The 21,602-nt window shown below is 38.9% G+C and overlaps 1 protein-coding gene across 1 annotated transcript in view; it reads left to right on the top strand.

Moving 5' to 3' along the window:
* Positions 1–21,602, top strand: part of POU6F2 (POU class 6 homeobox 2) — a 307,800-nt gene that overhangs the window by 273,871 nt on the left and 12,327 nt on the right. Inside the window, exons 7-8 of the mRNA XM_040549009.1 lie at positions 3,163–3,369; positions 15,972–16,140. Of these exons, the coding sequence (XP_040404943.1) occupies positions 3,163–3,369; positions 15,972–16,140 (376 nt within the window). The remainder of the gene's footprint in view (positions 1–3,162; positions 3,370–15,971; positions 16,141–21,602) is intronic.

The following is a 21,602-nucleotide window of genomic DNA, read 5'->3' as shown; positions in this document are numbered from 1 at the left end:
GTTTGTTTTGCATACAGCACCTGTTTTACATCTCCTCTGAGAACACAGTTCTTCCTTTGAGTTGTATGAGACACAAAAGGAATAGTGAAAGTCAAGCCCATAGCATTAAAAAAAATGTTTTTTGGTAGGATGAGAAACTTTTTGGATGTGTTGTTGTCTCAAGAACGTGCTTGTGTGCTTGACAGGTGGAATTGTTTAGGAATTTGAGTCCAAATATTGAGTAAGAAGCCTCCTCTGCTATGTATTTATGCTGCCTGAATGAAACAGTCCACACATGGTTTCCTGGCTTTGAGGCTAGGTGGCACACTAGGGACATAGCCACATGTCTCAATTCTCTTCCTCCCAAAGTAGGATGGCCTTTTCCAGACTATCTTATGGGAAAAGTCCATGCCACCCTACTAGGGAAGTCACTGGTAATGAGATAGTCTGTACTTCCGTGGGCCAGTGTCTCAATCCTGGGGCATGGTCTTGTTTTGTGTTCAAAAAAATTAAATGTATCAAAACTGTAAATTGTCATCATAAAGTGCCAACCAAGTACTTTAACAGGACAGACAGTACAAACCAATACTTTAACAGGACAGGAATCCCCAGAATGGACTTTCTCACCGCAATTAGAGGATTCATGATCTAGCCCAGCATCAGGACAGTCACACAAAGTTTGAGGCAGGGATCCAGTTGCAGGACTCCTCCCCAGTCAATATTTTACTTAATCCTCCAAACCTGAGCAGTGTGAATCAGGGAGCTGCGAGGATGTTTGCGAAAGGGTACCTGGAGATAAGTGAACTTAGAAGGGGAAACTTGAATCTGGGTTTAGCCATATCAAAGATGTATACCATAAGAAGTAGTCGTGTTGGTATATAGTCGTGTTGGTATACTGGAGACAGGTGGCTTGCTTTTTAACTAGAGAAGATTTTACTTTATCCTGGTATGAAATGAAAAATAAATAAATAAATAAATAGATCTTGAAATCTCCGTAAATTTCACTAAGTGGGAAAACTATTTCCCATTCAGATTTACCCCTGGCTACAATGGTAACACCAAACCCCTGGGGGCATTTGTGTATTTGTCCTTCTGGAATGCCTCTCCTAGCTGTGTGCTTTCTTTGCTCCATGTCTAGCTGTGTGTGTGTACAGCCCACCGCGTACAGAATAGCATGTGACACACATTAATACATACAGATAGCCTTCTGCTTCTGACCTTACAAACTGTCCACTTCAGCACTGTCATTCTATAAAATGCCCAACTGCAGTCCAAGAAATGCATTTTAAATGTGAATGCAAACATTTCTATTCCTGATAACACCAGCGCAGCATTTTTTGCTTTGCTGGGATTAGGACCTTGATAGTTAAAGTTATATTAGAGTAATGACACTCCAAGGTCGTGTCCTTTACTGACATGGTAAAGGAAGGACAGGCCTTTGCTATGTTTCTGCTGATAAAATTAAGAAGGATTATTCATCGTGTTTGGTGACATATGTTCAAAGTGAAAGAATATATTTGTGACCCATAAGTACTTTAGGTCAACAAGAACTGGGTCAAATTTACAGGTTGCACCGCCACCACATGAAAGTTGTATTTAATTAACACTGAAAGTCAGATTTAGAAAACATTCTGAAATCTGATAATGATGTGATAAATGCCTCCCTCTCCCATGAACAGCCATCTTCTTTCATGAACTGTAAACCAGCTGCAGTTCAACTAGGGACACCTTAGGAAAAGTATAAAGGTACCGTGGTCTGCAGAGAGACACTCGTAGGCAATTCCAGCTTAGAAGGCTAACTCGCCAAATCACAGCCTCTCTCTGAAGATGCTCCATTGTGCTTCACTTTCATGTTCTGTAAATGGGGATAATAATCTTTCTTGATCTATCTACTTTTCAGGAATGTATTAAGGAGAAATTAAATGATATCTCTGCAGTGCTTTGAACGCTTGCAGCTCTTACAGTACAGCTTATAGTAGGCTTGCCATTTTATCAGGTCCTCCTGTAGGAGAGCTCTCCTACTTTTCTTTATGGCTCTCTGGTCTTCTCATCCAAGTTTTTTTTTTGACTGGCTAAGTTTGGTAAACTGATGATGACTTCACCACTCACCATGTGATGGCTGAATTGCCATTAGCTAACTAAGTGCACTCTTTCCACTCAAGACATTGGTCTAAGCTGTCACATTGTACATCACAGCTGAGCTTACTCAGAGGCACGGTGAAGGAAATAGAGATATGTTTTGCATTTTCTTTTACCTTTCCTGTTGCAATAATCCTATAACTCTAGCTTCATTCATTGTTTGCAAAAAAAAGTTTGGTTTTATTGACAAGTTTCATCAGAAGTTTGTTTTAGATGCTGTCATACTTGTAAAAAGAGTCTTTGAGCAGAGTCACTTTCTTCAACCTAGCACCTTATTGACTGACAAGCTTTCTTACAGTATCTGTTTGACAACTCATCCTAATATTAGTTTTACAGACACATTCACATTTTAGGAAATCACTATATTCTCAAATCTGAAATGTCACAAGTGTCTCTTTCTGCAAGTACTTGCCCCAGAAATGTTAGCTAAACTGTTTTATCTAACACCATCTCTCCTGTTGTTGTGTTGTTCTACTTAGTTGTCATCCAAAAGCAGTTGCATTTTTATGAACATATCTTTATGGGCTGTATTCTGAAAGGAACTGGTATCTCTTCCAACAGTAAATCACAGAAAATTACATAAGCACATCAGTTCACAATTAAGAACACTTTAAGATTGTAGAAAGCAAGACTTCCTATAGGACTGATATTTGCACCTACTTCATTCTATATCCAAATGAGAGGTGGGAACAAAGCATCATCAAGGAGCCAGAGAATGGCCCAGCATTAGTTTTGTACACTCTCAGACACAGGAGACTTGTTAGAGGTTGCAGTGGACAGCATTAAAATGTGTAGTTGATATGTGACTTGACAAATGACTTTGTAAGCCTTCATCACCTCAGCAAAGGAATGATTTTTTGTACGCTCAGCAGGTCATACCTCTCTCTCTGTGCTTAAGTTTGATTTAAAACTTTAAAAAAAGTTTTATCAAATCAAACCTTTAAATCAAACCTTAAGTTTGATTTAGCACAGGTAAGATGAGTAATTTTGTGTGGCAAGTTTGTGTCATTTTTTCATTTTCCATTTCTATGTTGCTTTCTCCAGATTATTGGAACAATCCCACTGATGCCTAATCCAGTCCCCTCCAGCCAGGCAGCAGGTGGAGCTCAGGGCCTTCAGGTGCAACCAATAACTCCACAGTTATTGACCAATGCCCAGGGTCAGATCATCGCTACTGTCATCGGCAACCAGATACTACCAGTGATCAATACCCAGGGAATAACGCTATCGCCACTCAAACCAGGCCAACAGGTAAAGTGTCTGTAGCCTCAATGATTATCGAAACAGATGCACAAAAATCTTCTTACAGACTCTCATGGTCTTTCCAAAAACTCCCACTTCTTTCTGTTTTTATTAACAAAAGATTGATTTTGTTGTATATAGTATATTATTGTATATTATATTTGTAATTACGATATAATCTTATATATTTATACATTCATGTATTATTCAGTTACTCCTTTCTTTTTCCTTTTTTAAATATCAGTACAGTGTCAACAGAAATCTTCGGCATAGAAAGCACAGTAGGGATATGACTCCTACAAAGTTCAGTTCCTTGGTTGGTGATCACCCAGTAGACTGGCTTTTGAAATGTTTTGGAACATGCAAAGGAAAGAAGAAAAATACACGTTTAGTAGTCCTCTTCACTGAAGGAAAGGGTTTTTAGGGAAAAGAAAAGGCAAGGAAATAAAAGATTTTTATGGAAATTACTAATCAGTGTAAGTCACCAAATAGTTCACAGACTTCAGGATGGCTGTAGCAACTTCAGTGAGGTCCAAAAAGATTTGTTTACTTTTTATAGTACTTAAAAGTCAAATTCATTAGTTTTTCCTACATCTCTAGAGCAAAGAATTGTACCTTTTTCTCTGAAAGGGAGAAGATTGAGGTTGGAAAAAACATCAAATGTGATTACCAAAAAGGTACTTATAAAAGTGTCACTCACTAAAATATTCAGCTTGGCATTCCTGTTGAAGATAGTGCTTGCTTGCTAGTCCTGCCTATATCTCCAACACCAGCTGGCAGTCTCTTGTATGTTTCTGAGAATCCTAGGGCTCCTCCAAATTCAGTATTTTTTTTTCCCCACTTTAGAGGTAGAGAGTCCAATGGATCTCTGAAGTGATTTGTTTATTTTGAAAATGTTTCACAACCAAATGGTTATTTTTTATTTATTTATTTATTTATTTATTTTATCCTATGCTCTATAGCATCTAGCAAAGGAATTTTCAGAAACACTTGTCATTTATCTAACCCCATTTTCTTTAATGGGAGAAGACTTACACTGCCGGCAAGTGCCTTGACAATTGTTACATGTATGAGGTTTTAAACAAAGCAGGGTGGATGGAAGGGCAGGTTCTGTGTTTCCAGCACTGGAAAGCCTGACATTGGAATAAGAAACTCAGCAGTTTTTGAGTCAGTCCCCTGAAGGGGGAACTTCCTTAATGGGGAGAAGCTCTCAAAAACCATTACAATCCTGAGATCCCATTTGAAACTCATGAAATTTAGGATTACAGAGGAGGATAGTGGTCCTGTATTATTCCCTGAGAGCTTCTTAACAGCAGAGCATTGCACCTTCAGAGTCCTGCAGCAAAGCAACGTCTTCCAGGCAATGTCCAGCAGTAGACAGTGGGCAGAGAAGAGACAGAGTTGTTACTTTTCCCTGCACCACTGGTGGCACTGAGCTTACACAAAGGGAAAAACTGCTGCTAAAGGTTGCAGCTTGCTGATTGAGAGCAGGGGTTTAAGGCAGAAATTCACTATTTAGCCATATCATGTTGTATTGTGCTTGTTCACCCAATGTGCGTGCTCTTGTGTTGCATTCTGAACAGGCTAACAGCTAGCACAGATCATCAGTCTGGGGATCTCTGATTAGGTCCAAAAGTCAAATATGTGCCCCATATTGTGCTAGTCAATCCAGTAGTGCTATGCAAGTAGAAAACATTATTTTGCTAGAGTCAGTGTCCAGCCTTTGCTTCTCACACGGAGACCTGAGGTCCTAGAGGCTGCAGGAAGGACCACCAAACTACACAGAACCACCTTACCTGCATCTGTTGGAATCTGGTCTAGAAAGTATTTTTGATCAGGGAAAAAAAAAAAAAAAAGTAATGCAAGTACTGTATGAAAAAACACAATGCATTATCATTTTTATAGAAGGCACAGAAAATTATTTCTGTGTGTTTGTGCTCCCTCTACTGGCTCTTCAGCTTTTAGTGAAGTAAGAAGAAATTTTGCCAACGATTTCACTGGGAGCAGAAATGAATTATGAGTCAGATCCTTCATAGGAATAATGCTGATGGACAGTCAAAAGCAATTGAGATAGTACTATACAGACTGCCATACCATTTGAAAAGTAAATGGAATTATACAAGCTATAAGGAGATCCTGAATTTATCTTACTGCCTGGGTGAAAACTTACCCAAACTGTACTGTTTGACTAATGATAGCATAATTAGTAGTAAGTTTAAAACCTTGCTTTCAGACAAAGTGAGTGCTCAAACTCAGAGGACTCAGCAGGAATTCAAAATATTTTTGAAAATAGTGTCACACTGCATTTGTTGTCTTGTAACTCGATGAAAGAAGCTTCAGAAGGGAAAAACAAAACAAACAAAAAAAAAGTACAAGACAAGTTTAGGAAAAGTTTTGAGAATGCCAGAGAATAATTGAGGAAATAAATAATGTAGTAAAATGTTCCAGTTATAGACGATCCTAGCTTAACCTCAACTTGTCACTTTCTTGGAAACCAAGTATTGCAGGAGAAAGAGGTGATTGCAAGTGATGATAGTAAGCTGCTGCTTGTTGGCTGAGTCATAATAATTGAACCTGTGCAGCCTGTTTCAGTTGCTAAGTAATGCATGTTAGTGCTTACTTTTTGCCTGAAGCCTGAAGACTTAAATGCCTCGTATATTGTTTTTAGTCAGCTTTACTTGGGTAGACTTTGTTCATTATATATTCATACAACTTTTTCAAACTTGGCAGACTAAAACCTCAATGTCTCCTCATGGAAATGAGTTCATAGATTACTTAGGTATAGTGTGAAGCAGTGTTTCTTCTTCTCTGTTGTAAATAGGTTGCTTTTCAATGTACACAACCAATTCCATTGTAATCCTATTGCTCTAGTTTTAAAGAATAAATAAATGTTCTTGATTATGCTCTTTAAACTACTCACAGTAGAACCATAGGTTGGAAAAGGCTTTTAAGATCATGAAGTCCAACCATTAACCTAGCACTGCCAAGTCTACTAGTAAGCCATGTTCCTAAGCACCACATATTCGTGCCTTTTGAATACCTTCAGGGATGGTGACTCAACTACTTCCCTGGGCAGCCTGATCCAATGCTTCACAACCCTCTCACTGAAGAACTTTTTCCTAATATCCAACCTAAACCTCCTCTAGCACAACTTCAGGCCATTTCCCTTTGTCTTATTTTTTGTTGCTTGGGAGAAGAGACTGACCCCCACCCCACTACAACCTCCTTTCAAGTACTTGTAGAGTGCAATAAAGTCTCCCTGAGCCTCCTCTTCTCCAGACTAAACAACCCCAGCTCCCTCAAACACTCCTCATAAGACTTATTCTCTAGACACCTCAACAGCTTTGTTGCCCTTCTCTGGACACGCTCCAGCACCTCAGTGTCCTTCTTGTAGTGAGGGATCCAAAACTGAACACAGTTTTCAAGGTTTAGTCTCACCAGAGCCAAGTACAGGGGGGCAATCACTTCCCTAGTCCTGCTGGCCACGCTATTTCTGATACAAGCCAGGATGCTGTCAGCCTTCTTGGCCACCTGAGCACACTGCTGGGGTGTTCCTCTTTAAACTAACTTGAATAGTTACAGCTTCAGTGTTTTCACTGTTTTCCAAGATTTTACTAAACTAAGCACCAGAATCTACACTGAGAATTCTCCTAAAAACTGTAATGACTTTCTAAAGGGGGCGGCTGTTTTCACTCCTGCTGTGGTCTATCCTTTTTATCTCTGTTCATAAACAAGTTCTGCTTTGGCTTTAATAATTTTTACTGGCCATTTCTCAACCATTTCAATTTCCACAATAATCTCTTAAAGATTTTGTGATCAGAACTGAATGCCATGAAAACAGTGAGGATGCATCACTGATTTATATAATAACATTATAATATTTTCAGCATTATTTTCTGTCTTTATCTCAATACAGTCTATCATCCTGCTTTTTCTCTCTCTGCTCATTGAGCAGGTTTTTCAATAAGTAGATGTATCCACAATGATACATATTTGCTTCCCTGATCATTACCATGTGAGTCACTAAAACGGTTCCTTTTAATGTGAATCACTTTTGCACCTACTCTGTATTTCATCTGTCATAATGCTCCCTCAGTATGTTGTAAACAGGTTCTGTAAATTGTTCATGGTATTCTATATTGACTTCAGAAATTCATGCATTTCTCCTGCTAATTCAACTTCACCATTGTTCACCATCTTTTCTTGCTGCTTGCAACCAGTCAACAAAATTTGTTATAAGTCCTGTGATCTCCACTTGTAGTCTCCTTCCTTGAAAAAGGATTATTTATTTCTGAATTTTATGTTTCTTGCTTTTTTAAGCCATCTATATCTCATTATAGAAAAGTACCTTGCAACCTTAAGTTCTACACTTCCTTCATGTCTTTCAGGAGGGATTTTGTCACAATCCAGATCATATGGCTAAATGAACATTTTTTCCAAGAACAAATTATCTTGTTCTAACAATTTGTCAGTGTTGTCATTTGCTACCAGATTTGAAAACCTTGTTTTAAGGAGTTCTTTTGTACTTTTAACAACACATATTTGCACCAACATGACTGACAGAAGATCTTGAACCAAAAATTGGAGTCTTAGGAGGGTCAGAAATAGAAGAAAGGATTCACCTTGCTTAACATTAGCTGTACAGCTGTTAGATACCTGGTGAACGCTAGTCAACTAGATTTCCCATAGAGGAACAGAGAGATAGGCATGTCCAGAAGGCAACTTGCACTGCTGAAAAAAGAACCATTTGAGATAGATTGAATCTCTTACACATATCTAAAAGTATCTGTTGTCTCCATTAACTAGAGTCGGAGCTAAGATAGCTGTTTTAGGATAGAAAGCTAATTCTTGCGTGAGTGAAGTTAGGTAAGAAGAATCCAGCTGCCAGAAAACACTGGGATTCAAAATACGCTCTTGTTTATAGATTCCTTAAACAGGTTTCCCAATAACTTGTGTTTTCATAACCATTTGCTTGCCTACAGCACACAGAAGCACCTTCTGCATGTTATATAGTTCTCCAGTGCACCTCATCAAGAGGGTTCCCTTCTTGCTGTTGTCTGGCTTTTCCTTTCTACATACTAGATTCATTAAATCTGGCCTGTACTCTCAGTTGTCCTCAGTCGTGTTTTATCTACACTGCCTGCCAGAACTTTTCATATTTCATCGTGTCTTATAGCACTACTAGCTTTGGGCTTCTGCCAACTCTGACACAATAAAACGAGCTCCTAGGCAAGATTTTCTTATGTAGTCAGTTCCCAATCTTCATTGTCATTGGATGTCATGCTCCAGATTAGTTGTTGAAAAGACAGCTCTCAGAGGAGTCTATGGTCATTCTTAGTACAGCTACTTTCCCAATTCCATGCCAGACATTTTCTTTCTGCAGTCTCAACCTACCACATACACTCTACCATCTCATTATCACAACTCCATGCAGTCCCTTGTTTTCCTCTCTTCAGTTAAAATCTAACCAGCTCTCAATCTTTTTTTTTCAATGCTATGCTCTTATTACTTTGTTGCTGTCCTGTTTTATGAGAAATGCACTCTTTTTTTCTGTTTGAACATAGCCACTAAACTGTTTTGTCTCAGTCCAACTTTTTTTGCTTTTGCTTTTTGTAGTAGATGACTTTCAGTGATGTGGATGACAATTTTTCTCACTTTTTCTCTTTTCCTCTATCATCAGCATTGCATCATGCCATTTTGTCTATGGATAGAATACTAGATTTCAGTACTCAAGATTACAAGAATACCTGAGACTTCCTTGCATGAACGTTTGGCTTGTAACATAGGTCTTTTCCTGACCAGTTTTCTTTATGGCATCTGCACTTGCAGGAATAGGATTTCTCAAAAAAAGACAATATAACTGCACCACACCTTTGGGAATAGGAAGATATTACTACACTACCTGTATCGTTCTAAGGAACTGAGCCATAGAGAAAGTAAAACACTTCACTGTGGGAACGTTGCTGTTACCTTTGAATTACACCCTTACCTATACCTTTAAGTCTATTACTGTAACAGTGATATTATATCATTCCTGATGGGAGTCAGAAAGATGACCAATGCACCTGATCTGCATATAAGATTATATGTTCTACAGACAACCATCTGTGTTCTCCACATCATTTAGAGAGCCCAGAGACCTGCAATTACAGCGCATACTTTGATCCCACAGAAAGGCTTCAAATGGAAATCCTAGTCAGATGCTGCCAAAGTCCTATCCCCAGTTGTGTCCACACCACACCAGGACTTCTTTCCTTTTGTCTTCATTCAGAGCTGAGCATGTGCACAGCCTGTGTGGACCCAAAGAGCTTTCTTATTCTAGTTTCCAAATGTATCTATTCTGTCAGTCTAAGCAATGTGTATAGAGGTCTTTTATACTATATTATCCTATACTAAGGGAGAAAATACTCATTAAGCATCAAATAGTTTTCATATTTACATATTCATTTACTTGAATTTACTTGAGTAAGCTAAATTCGGGTGATGGGCTACAGTATTCGGGCCCCAGTAGAAACATTCTGGCAGAATTGCTGTGAAAACAATTTAGCATAAAGTGTGGCGATATGTGTAATAACTTGTTCTTTTAACTTGCTGGAAGATTTAAGAAAACATTTTTGAAGCCCATGTCTGGTCATGCAGTATGAGTAAGTTTGAAGACAGATTTCTTCTGCCATGGTGCTCTCAAATCAAATAAAGGCTATGGTACACCACCACTCTTTCCCAAAAAAAAAAAAAAAAAAAAAAAGCACATGGAACATTTTAGGAAATGTAGACTGATCAGAGAGCTCAGCTTACAGGAAAAATGGAAGCATGAAAACCTTAAACTACTACTTCTGCAAGGCATTAAGGTGTCATTTCAAAGTATTTGGGAAAGTATTTTTACATCAAAATCTTCCATGGACTTAGTCTTTATTAGAGCTAATATCTGTATTTCCCAGGAAGAACTAGCTGACATCCGAAATACATTGAATTTTTATTTGTATCAAAAGGGGATTGTTCCAAATATATTTCTTGCTCTTTGTGCCACTCCTGCTAGTTTCATCTCTTCTGCCTTTTTTGTTATACTTGTCTTTTTCACCTCTGTCTACTCTAATTTGTTGTGTTTCCTTGTCTCTCAGATTTCCTTTTCACTGAATCATAGAAAAATAGGAGCGGAGAGGTCCCGAAGAGGTCATGCAGTCCATCCCCTCCCCATAGGCAGGATCAACTGTCCCTGTATCACTCTTGACAAATGTTTGTTTAACCTGTTCTCAAGAACCTCCAGTGGTGGAGATTCCCTGACATCCCAAGGCAACTTAGGCTACTTCTCCTTAGCATTAAAAAGGTCTTCCTATTGCCTGACCCTAGCCTCTGTTACTGTAATTTAAGCCCATTGGTTTCTTCTCCCTTCCTTTAGGGCCATAATTTGCCCTGTTTTTTTGTCCAGACTCTGTAAAACCAGTAGCAGTTCTGTTAGGATACACGGCAACTCAAAAGTTTTTTCTTTATTTCCACTTGGCCTTTTTGCCTTTCCTGAGCTTATGTAAAATTCCTTGTTTCCCTGTCACTATCCTGTAACTTCCTGGATGCAGGGAACAATACCCCTGATCTCATGAGGGGACCTAAATATAGGGTTCCAGTCAACCATCCCAGGAGCGGGAATATACTACATACATAACTTAAGAATAAAATTCAGTCTTACAGACCTAATTCATTTTTCTTTGCCATTATCAAGCAATACCACCTTCACTGTTGACAGCAGAATGTAAAACTGATGTAAAGAAGATAAGAATCAGGCCCGTTGCATTTTCCAGCTTATTCTTATAATGTATTATGCTGCACTTTATGTTTCTCATATTCATCCTATTCCTCTAGCTGTAGTGTGCATACATATATTCCTGCCAGATACTGATCAGTGTTGCATACAGTCATCATTCTCGGCATGTCTACTATATCCACCTACACAGAATGGCACTTACAGCAACTGCTTCTGTAATTTCTGTGCCTTCTTCTGTCTTTGGATGGAAAATGCACAACAGTCATAAATATAATTCATACCATATATACGTGTCCAAAATTGGGAAAAGTCAGCTATTGCAAGTTTGAATTGATTCTGTCATCTGGAATCTAATTCATAATCTAATCATCACCTCTCCTTAAGGCTATTTCTGGAATGGAAATTATAGTAGATGAAAAGAGAGAGAGTATTTTAATGCAATTTCATGTCATAGATAACTATCATTGTTCTTTAAGCGGGACATCTACAGCTTAACCATCACATCTGTAAAACAGGGGGTGTGCTGAAAATTATGTAGGGTGTTGAAGATAGAATCCTTCCTTAGTCCCTGGTCAGGCTTTAAGGTGACTCTTCAGCTTTTCCAACCCCATTGTTCCCTTTTCCCTCATAAGCATTGAGTTAGAAACCAACAATTGCTGTTGCACCTAAGGTCACTGTTCATCCAGACTTTACTCTCCATAGAACTTTTTGTCCAGCTAAAATTCTGACAATTTCATACATTCATCCAAAGATTCCCAGAGGTTTAACAAAAGAAACTGCCAAGGTTCTTGGGATCCCAATTATTTCACAAATGCATTTGCAAATGCAATGTGCAAAACTTGTGAAGAGAATCAAACATTTTCTAGACTTAATCAGCGTGCTGTGCATGTGCTACATGGTGGCTGTGTGCTTACTTTGTGGGTGCAAACTGGAGAATGTCCGCTCATTTACTGTGTCCATACTCAGCAGTTGAACTTTCAGGTACTATATGTGCATTGTGGCCTGAACATGTTGCATATGCTATCTGTCTCTTACATGACCATGTATTTCTACCTGCAAAATACTGGTAGAAAATGACACAGAATCATTAAAAAAATAAGGCTGGAAAGCTATAGTTTAAGAGATTATCCAATCACCCCTGCTGTTCCCAGGTGGAGCAGCTGTTCCTGTATTTGTCTAACTTGCTGCTAAGCACTCTCATATGAACCTTGTCAGTTCCCCCAGTAATTTATGCCAGTGCTTCACTGCCATGTTAGAAAGCTTTTCCCACTATCTAATTTGAATCTTCCAGAGTATTGCACTTCATCTTGTCCTCAACAAAATACAGGACAGACTCATTCTCTCCTCTTTTCATTAGCTCTGCCTGTATTTGAGGCAGATAACATATCCCACTCAGTCTTCCTTTCTTTAGATTAAACATGACCAGTTCCTTCCAGGCATCTTCATAAGATTCACATAACTCCCAGGCCTTTGGGAGTCCATTATTTTTCCCAAGTGTGGCATCCAGCTATGGACACAGTGCTGCCTTTACAGAGGCCATTCCAGTGATTAGTAGAAAAGAAGATTCTTCACATGCATTACAGACATCACTCTTGCTCACAGTTCATTATGGGAGTTGCCTTTTCTTTGCTTTTGCAACACCGCTGTTCTTGGTGGCACATTCAAACTGACACGATCATTATGAATTCTAATCCTGTATTTCAGCCTACCAAAAGTCCCTCCCAGCATGGCATCAACATGTAAATTTAGTAAACATATCCTCTTCTTCATCATCCATGTCGTTAGGAAAATATTGAATAGTCTTTCCTGTTTCTGCTTCTGTGAAGCACCATCCATGCACACGTCTGTTTCAGCAGATAGATAACCATCCTCTCAGGTCTGGTTTCCAACTACTTTTGCATTCATTCTGCAGCAGTTTCATCTAAACTATGTTTTCCTAGGTTATAAAGAATGTCACACAAGGGAGTGTCGAGAGACTTGTAAAGTCAAACCACCTACTGCTTTTTCCCTGTCCACAAGGCCAATTACCCTGTCTTACAGGGAGATCAGATTGGTTTGACACAGTTTGTTCCTAACAATACATGTTGTCTGTTACTACCTTGTTTTCTTTCAGGTGCTTGCAAATTCTTTGATTATTTTCTTCAGTACTTTTCCAGGGGTTGAAGTTTAGTTGACTGGACTATAATTTTGCAGATCTTTCTTTTTAAAAATAGCCACCGCATTTGCTCCTCCATCCTCGCAGATAAACACTAACATCTCTAAGACTATTCCAGCCAGTGTGGAAGCATCTAACTCATCTAAATACAGTATTTTTCTTCCCTCACCTAGGCAGAAATCTTTAGCGTTGCCAGAGAATCCCTCTGACAATAGACCCAGAGCCCAAATAAATTCTCTTTTCCAGTCTGATTTCTACAGGCTCCAGCCTGGAGTTCTGTGTGTGTAATGGATGGGCCGTCCTTTTCTGCAGCATTCAGAGGAGGCCAGCCTTTCCAGTGGGCTTCTTCCCTAAAAGAAGATAGTACAAAAGTAGACATTCTGGGTTGGAAGTGCTCTGTAGATAAAATCCAGTGCTTAGTGATTTTTTTTCACAGACGCCCAATGCATGCATGAGTCTGAAACCTGGAAGCCTTTCAATCAGTTTCTCAACTGTTATCCCCTTGATACAGTGCCAGTTTTCTCTTTTAAAACTTGTTAGAAAAGAAAAGCTCCTCAAGATAATAAAATGTTTTTATTTATTAATCCGTAGGGAAGTCAGAATAGACTAAACTTGGACAGATAAATAATTTTCATTGTTATTAAAGAATAACTCAAGGTTTCTGGCTTCATTTTGTGTTACATTGTGGGGGGGGGGGGAAAAAAAAAAGAGTTGTAGTTTTTCCATGCTTAAGCAGACTCATAACAGGAATAATGCCATTAAAATTGTTCATATGTATTCCGTTCATCTTGAATGTGATCAGGTGCCTTTATCTACTGTGCCGTACAATTTGTTGTCTACTTAGCATCAGTCATTTATATGTGTTCTGAGAGCATATTATATATAATTTTAGTATTACTAATGAATTCAGCTCCTTTTCTGAAGTCATTTGTTCAGTTAAATATCAAAAGACAAAAGCTTACATTCCTTAGAATTCAAGAAATGGATTTAAACCACTGACTTTGAGCAAGGCCAAACAGGCCTGTATATTTCCCCCTTTCTGAGAATATAAATAATGGCTATCGCTTAAAAGTGAAGCCTTTTAGTACGTTTTGTCAATCTTTTTTGATCAGTATCAAGGATCAATATAAAATAAAGGTATATTAAGTACCAGTCACCTGAGTGCCTCAGGACTATGTTACTATATTAGTAGGCTATGAAATGGATGACTAGAGGCCAACACAAAACTGTAAGTCTGTCTGTCCTGGTTTTGGCTAGGATAGAGTTAATTTTCCTCCTAGTAGCTGGTATGGTGCTGTGTTTTGGATTTAGGATGAGAATAATGCTGATAACACGCTGATGTTTTAGTTGTTGCAGAGGAGTGCTTACACTAAGCCAAGGACTTTTCAGCTTCTCGCTCTGTCCTGCCAGCAGGTAGGCTGGGGGTACAGCAGGAGCTGGGAGGGGACAGACCCAGGACAGCTGACCCAAACTGGCCAAAGGGATGTGCCATACCATATGGTGTCATGCTGAACATATAATATGGGGGGGCTGACCACGGTAGAGGGGACCACTGCTTGGGGACAGGCTGGGCATCAGTCAGCGGGTGGTAAGCAATTGCATCGTATATCGCTTGTTTTGTACATGTTATTATTATTACTATTATCATTGTTATTGTTATTATTTCTCTTCCTTTTCTGTCCTACTAAACTGTCTTTTTCTCAGCCCATGAGCTTTTACTTTTTTTTTTTTTTTTCCGATTCTCTCCCCTGTCCCACTGGGGGTGGGGAGTGAGCAAATGGCTGTGTGGTGCTGAGCTGCCAGCCAGGTTAAACCACAACACTATCATGTACCTTAATTCTGTATACAGACTACCCTTTGAATTTGCTGGAAGTTTTATGTAAAAATCAGTAGCAGAGAATCTTAGTTTTCAATCCCATATGAAAGTTTATTTTAGGCTGAAGGGATTAATGGTTCTTTGTTTTCCTCTAGTGAAGGACCAAAGACTACACTACTGTAAAATGTGTGAACAAACATTTCTAAAGCCAGATGCATATATCACAGTGTATCATTTGCATCTACAGAACTTGCTGGACTTTTTAGATATGTCTTACTTGACACAGTCCTGATGCGAATGGGGTTCAGGAGTTTCACTGTGTGTTTTAAGAAAGGACAATTTATCATTTGAGAAGTAAGATTTCAACATTTTAGTTTGTTTGCTAGATCCAATGTCATACAACAAATTATTCCTTTTCTGTAGGAAAGGGATCTCCCCCCACCTTATCTTCTCTTCCCCATTCCCACTGTTCTTGGCCCTGGTCCTGCAGTATGAAAAGATCCCTTTGAAACAATGCTGATTTATATGAGAATCCATGTAGGGAATAAAAGTCTGACTTCTTGAGTCAGAAAACAGGTAAGGACATGTATTTATTAAATCAGAATGCTGCTGGGAATGTCATAGATCACTCATCATCCATTTCAAACAAGTATTTAGCTGCTAATTAGATTAAGTATCTGCTTAAACTGAGAAAAAAATGGCAATTCAGAATGCAAGGAAGTTCAAATTGTTCCTACTGTAACACTGTCATCTGAACCGAGTCTGTGGTATTTAATGTTCTTAGGGGATTTGTTCCCTGGAAATAGATGGGTGAGATGGTGCATTGAAAGTTTCCTATTACTGCTTCATTTTCTAAATACCTATTTTTACATTTTAACATTTAGCTCCATCAGCCCTCCCAGACGCAAGTGGGACAAGCAGCCTCACAACCCAATCTCCTGCATTTGGCTCACAGTCAAGCATCTATGTCTCAAAGCCCAGTGCGTCAGGCTTCCTCTTCTTCCTCCTCATCCTCCTCCTCTTCAGCTTTGAGTGTTGGCCAATTAGTCAGCAGTAAGTATTGCTCCCTGTCTCTCCTTACTTCTCCCCCCTGTTTGTCCTCCTTACTGCTGAGTTTCCTGATCTGTTTTCCTTCCTTCTTTTTTTCCATATATTAAATTGTATATTGCTAACTAGAGTGACTCTTACGAATAAGAACTGCTAAGTGCTGTGATGGATGGGGCTTAAGGTAAACATGCCTTGAGAAATTGCAAACAATGCTAAAAATGTTCATTAAAATGGTAGCAGCTGTTAATTGACTTTGTCAATGCTGGGCAATTATTAAAACTCAAATGTAGTTTATGTTTTTCTGAAATTAGAATTTTTTGAATCAGTCAGTGTAATTATATTGCTTAATATTTGGTGTCTCTTACTTCTGCTTAAGTTGCTTTTTCGTTGTTGTTTGTTTGCTTAGTTATTGTAGTAAACTGTTTTACCAAATGTAGCACTGCACAAATCTAGAACATGAGACCTTTCTTGCCAGGAAAAGCTTGTACAATTTAAGCAACCAAGAACTGTAAGATGTGGGAGAGGAGAGAGCATCATGCTGCAGCGAAATAACTGAGTTTCGTGTCTGGGATTGTAACAGCTAACCTCCTGACCAGCCCTTTCTTCTAAGTCACGCATTTCAGAGTCTTCACTGTTACCTTAGCATTAACTGTTATGTTAGCATTAACTTTGGTCTTCACATAGCAAGAACAACAGGCTGGAAGTATGCATAAGAAGCATTAACAGTTTTTGCACATCTGCAAAAATCTAACTGTATTGGATGACCTTGTTCAAAGATAAGCTGTGTGCATACTTCAAGTAAACAGTGTAGCTCACATCGTGTTGGTAATGGAAAATATATGACTGATGCAAGCTTATGGAGGGCTTGGAAAAGTGTTTTTTTTTTTTTTAATCTTGATTGGATTACTTCAGAGATTGTTTACATGGGAAAATTACTAGCAGAGCTATAGTGGTAAAATTATGCTAGTATAATTCCCAATGTGAATACTCCTATTCAGAAATAAGCACAACTACATGCGTAGCTGTAAGTACATAAAATGTATAGATACAGATATAATTACAGTGAAATATACTGCTATTGTTCTGTCAGTAAATTTTCTCATGTAGACAAGCTTCTGGAAAGAAGTTGAATAAGATGCTTCACATTAAAAATTCATAGTTACCCTTTACCTATAGCACTGTTATAAAATATATATATATATATATATTACAATATATATATATATATATTACAATAACTGTTGAGGGGTACTCTACCCCAAAAAGTTATTCCAGTGAATTTCCCCATGTGGATAAGCACTCTACACAATAAAAGCAACCTGGAAGAAGCCCTTTTAACTTTACAAGCTAAGTCACTCAAAGTTTAGGGGATGCTAGGAAAAGAGTACTTTGTGCAACTGTATCTAACTCCTCTTGTAACATGAATTTTGTAATAACCAGATGTGTTGTGATTAAAATCACAGAATCACTGTTGGTTTTTTTTCCTCATCCTTCATTCTTTGCATCATTGTTCAAGGTATGAATCATGTAATATGGGAGGACACTGTCCCAGGGTTTGTTCACTACCTGGTTCACTAAACTGTTGCCCAGTTTGTGTGACATCTGAGGTAGGGACTTGTGGAAGGGTGAGGGTTGGTCTTGCTTCTGGCAGCAGAGGGCTGAGGAGCTGGAGCTCTGTCTGCAACATAATTATGGTGCAATGGCAGACAGGTCACATACAACAGATTTTTCACAAGTATTCCCTCAATATCCAGCTTGAGACTCTGGACTTTAATTTACAGAAGAACGTGGTACTCACAGTTACAATTCAAAGTGCACTTTTACTGTGTAACTGTATAAAGCACCATTTAAAGCCACAGTCTAAAAAATCATCTTCTACTTGACCTTGACTGGGTAGCCAAAAATGCCTTTGCCTTAATATCTGTCCACTTCTCTGTGAATGAGAAGGAGAAGACCGTCATCTTATAGAAACACAAGAAAAGAAATTAAGATTTCAAAAAATAGAAAAGTTCAAGAGGAAATGAATAACTATGTCTTTGGTGAAGAGCTTTAGCAGAGGTCTAGGGCCACACACTGAACAAGTTAAAAGGCAATAATTTAATCAGTTCCTCTGTAACAAAGCACAATTCATCTTTTACACTGGACAAGACAGGAGTCTGTGGAAAAAAAATGGCCCGGTGCTCAGACCAGCACAGCAGGCTACTGTTGCCCCAGCATTTTATAACTTCTTAGTGTTTATTTGTGCAACTCTAAGGTTGTTCTTTTAGCTTCGTTTTTTGCTTGGATATATTTCAAGGTTGTTACAAAAGCAGAATAGTAATGTGAGTCAGTCATATGGTGAGATAATACTCATATTCCAAGCTGGAAATATGAGATCTTCTGTCGGTTGAATGGATGAAGAAGCTGATAGGTTGTGTTATCGTCTTGTTTGTCCTGCTCTAAAAGGGAATAAGACACACGCTGTGCTCTTGGTTTTGGCTGAGGGCAGAGGCATACAAGGCACAGGAATATCAGTTCAGGGGAGAGGGGGGAGATGCACAAATGAACATCGACTTTTTTTACTTGTTCCTCTCAGGCTTGACTTCTTTAACACTTGTTCTGTTCCAGTCCCATTACTTCCTCATGCCATTCTTCACACAATCTACATTCCCTTAGCCGCAGTACTTCTTTTCTTCTTTTCTCGGCCTTCTCACTGCTGTTCTTTCCCCCACAGTCCATCATCCCTCAATTTCTATTCTCACTTTAGTGCTCCTCCAGCTTCCAGATGGTCTCTGTCCCTAGACCATCTCTGTGTGCCTTTTACCAGCATTCTTATCAGGTAATCACTGTCCTCTTCTGCCTTGCTTTATCGCTAATGCTGCCTCTTTCTTTCCCCAATTTTCTTTCCTCTACCCTAGTGAGTCCTACTTTCTTTCTCTGCACAGTCAGATCCTCTCTCCCTTCACTACAAACCCAGATCCCTGCTCTTTACTAGTCTACATTTTTTTTCCCTTCCTTCATTTCTTTTTCTTCAGATTCAGGGTTATTTTTTGCCTCTTCTGTGTCCAAATCCACTTCCACTCTCCCTGAAAGTCACTGGAAGAGTGTGGAAAATGATGACCAGAAGAGAGGTAAGTCAGTCTCCTTGTCTTTACTGTCATCATGGGCCAAAGCAGGCCAGATCCACAACCATAGCAGGAGGGGTTCTTCTCCATCTCCTGCAGTCTGAGGCTCAAACGTCCTCAGTACAGAGAAAACCTTAAAGAAAACTCCATGCAGAGGTGTAACGAATCTCTACCAAGGAAATAGGAACTTTGGAAGCTCACCTGGCTGGACTGGTTAGAGATAGATTTTTACTTGGGATGGCAAGAAGTCTACTACTGACATGAAAGTTATCTCCCTGACAGCTATCAAAGCCAAGCTTCAAATGGCAGGAATACAGAAGCTTCTAAAACAATAGAGGTTATTCCTTATTTATTTATTTATTTATTTATTTGGGCAGAACAACGTATTTCATAAACCTCATTCTCAGAACTGGTTGAGCTCAAATTTGTCTTATAATGGCAAATGCCAGGCAAAGTTAGCCATAGTTAATACCCTGTCAGTGATCATGAATGGAACAGAGAAGATAGTTGGAGTTCTCTCTTGCTCAAAACTGAAGAACAGCTTGATTAAATCAATAAGTAGGGAACTCAGGGCAAAGAAAATACATTTCATACAAGTAGACTGAGGGCTGTGTTGTCAATGGGAATTAATTCATTGGGACTTGGGTCTTAAGAGCATTCTAAAGGGAGAGGGTGATTATAGGAATTGCCTATAAAAAAAGTGTGATGATAACGGCACAAGGCTCCCCAGTGAAGTAGTCACTGCACCAAGCCTGTCTGAATTCAAGAAGCGATTGGACTGTGCACTTAGTCACATGGTCTAAAATTTTGGGTAGACCTGTGCGGTGCCAGGAGTTGGACCTGATGATCCCTATGGGTCCCTTCCAACTCGGGATATTCTATGATTCTATGATTCTAAGAATAGAATGTTATGGAACTGATCTAAACTTATTTTTCAGCCTTCATCCAGTCCCTAGCTATTCAAGACCAAAAGGGTGCATAATGTGACGGAGAGATCAACAAAACAGTTATCCTTGATAGTTGTCCAGCATATTCTTGATAACATCTAGCCAACCACAAACTAGATTTAACACTGCTTGCATAAGCCTGCTTGAGGTGACATATAAGTGCCAATGTTCCAGAGAACAAAAGAGCTACCTGCTGGTTTCTTCTAATGTGAAAAGAGCCTACAAGAAAGAGGAAAATACAGTCATTTCAGTAGGAAAAGATCAACCCGCCTGTGTAACAAAACATGAAAAGTAAAGCAGGATGCATTTTTTTAGAGTTTTTCATTGTTGTTGATAATAGCACCCTTTTAGATAAACTGTCTTAATTGATCTTCATGAATTTGAAAATTGCTTTAGGAGTATAAAAATCCATTTGCATACAGCTGTGCCTGCACATGGGGAAACAAATGGACAGAAAGTGCCTCCCTGTTTTGCCCACTTGCAGAATACACTCAGTTTCTGGGTGCAGATCCCTGAAGGGTAGGATCACCTCTATGCCAAGCACATGGCCTGTGATGGGACAGAGCCTTCTTAGCACCCCAGCTTCCCCAGTGGCCAGCAGAGCTTTGTTTAACAGGCCTGCAATTGAAACCTAGAACCTGCCAAAGTCCATCCAAAGTCTTTAGTGGGATAAAGCCTGCAATGAGTCAGTGGTCATGAAATAAATCCATAGGCCCATGGGTAGCAAGAAACAGAGAAACAGAAATCAAGGGGCTTGTGGCCTCCTGAATATCTCTTTAACTGCTTTACCACTTGTGAGGCAGGAATATGGTTATTTTCAATTTCTCATTCATTCCAAAGCTGTAGTCCAGCCTTCCAGAGTCAAGTACCTCAGTAGAGATTCACCATATTCCAGAAACTGTTGCCAAATGTAGTAAAATTCAAGACAAATTCAGCTACCTTATTTTATTAATTGGGTTGCTTACAGCAACTTCAGTAGTTAAATAATTGGTTCAGGCAAGGCTCTGCACACTTACTGAGAGAGAGTAACACTCTCTACCAGAGGTCATGTCATATGAGTGAAATTATTAAAATCCCTTGATAAAGGGATCAGGATTGGTCTTTAGTAACTTCAGTGTTTCAGGTTCTTTGTTTTTATTCATTTCATTTTTCATTCTAGTCATATTTTCTTTATGATATTACATTTTTTAACGTTTCCTACCTTCTAAAAAAGTGCATTTCCTTAATCTCTTACTACTTCCCTTCATTTATTTTATAGATTTATTCCTCTTGTGATGTCCCATAATATTTTTATTTTATTTTATTTTATTTTATTTTATTTTATTGTCCTTTTTTTCCCTGCACTGTTTCATTCTTCATAGCTTCTCCCTTTTGTCTCATCCTCACTCCATCATTCCTCACCAGCAACCAAGACTAG

Source organism: Cygnus olor, chromosome 2 (assembly GCF_009769625.2).
Source record: "Cygnus olor isolate bCygOlo1 chromosome 2, bCygOlo1.pri.v2, whole genome shotgun sequence".
In the NCBI taxonomy this organism is placed as follows: Eukaryota; Metazoa; Chordata; class Aves; order Anseriformes; family Anatidae; genus Cygnus; species Cygnus olor.
This window is presented reverse-complemented; position numbering and strand designations above follow the sequence as displayed.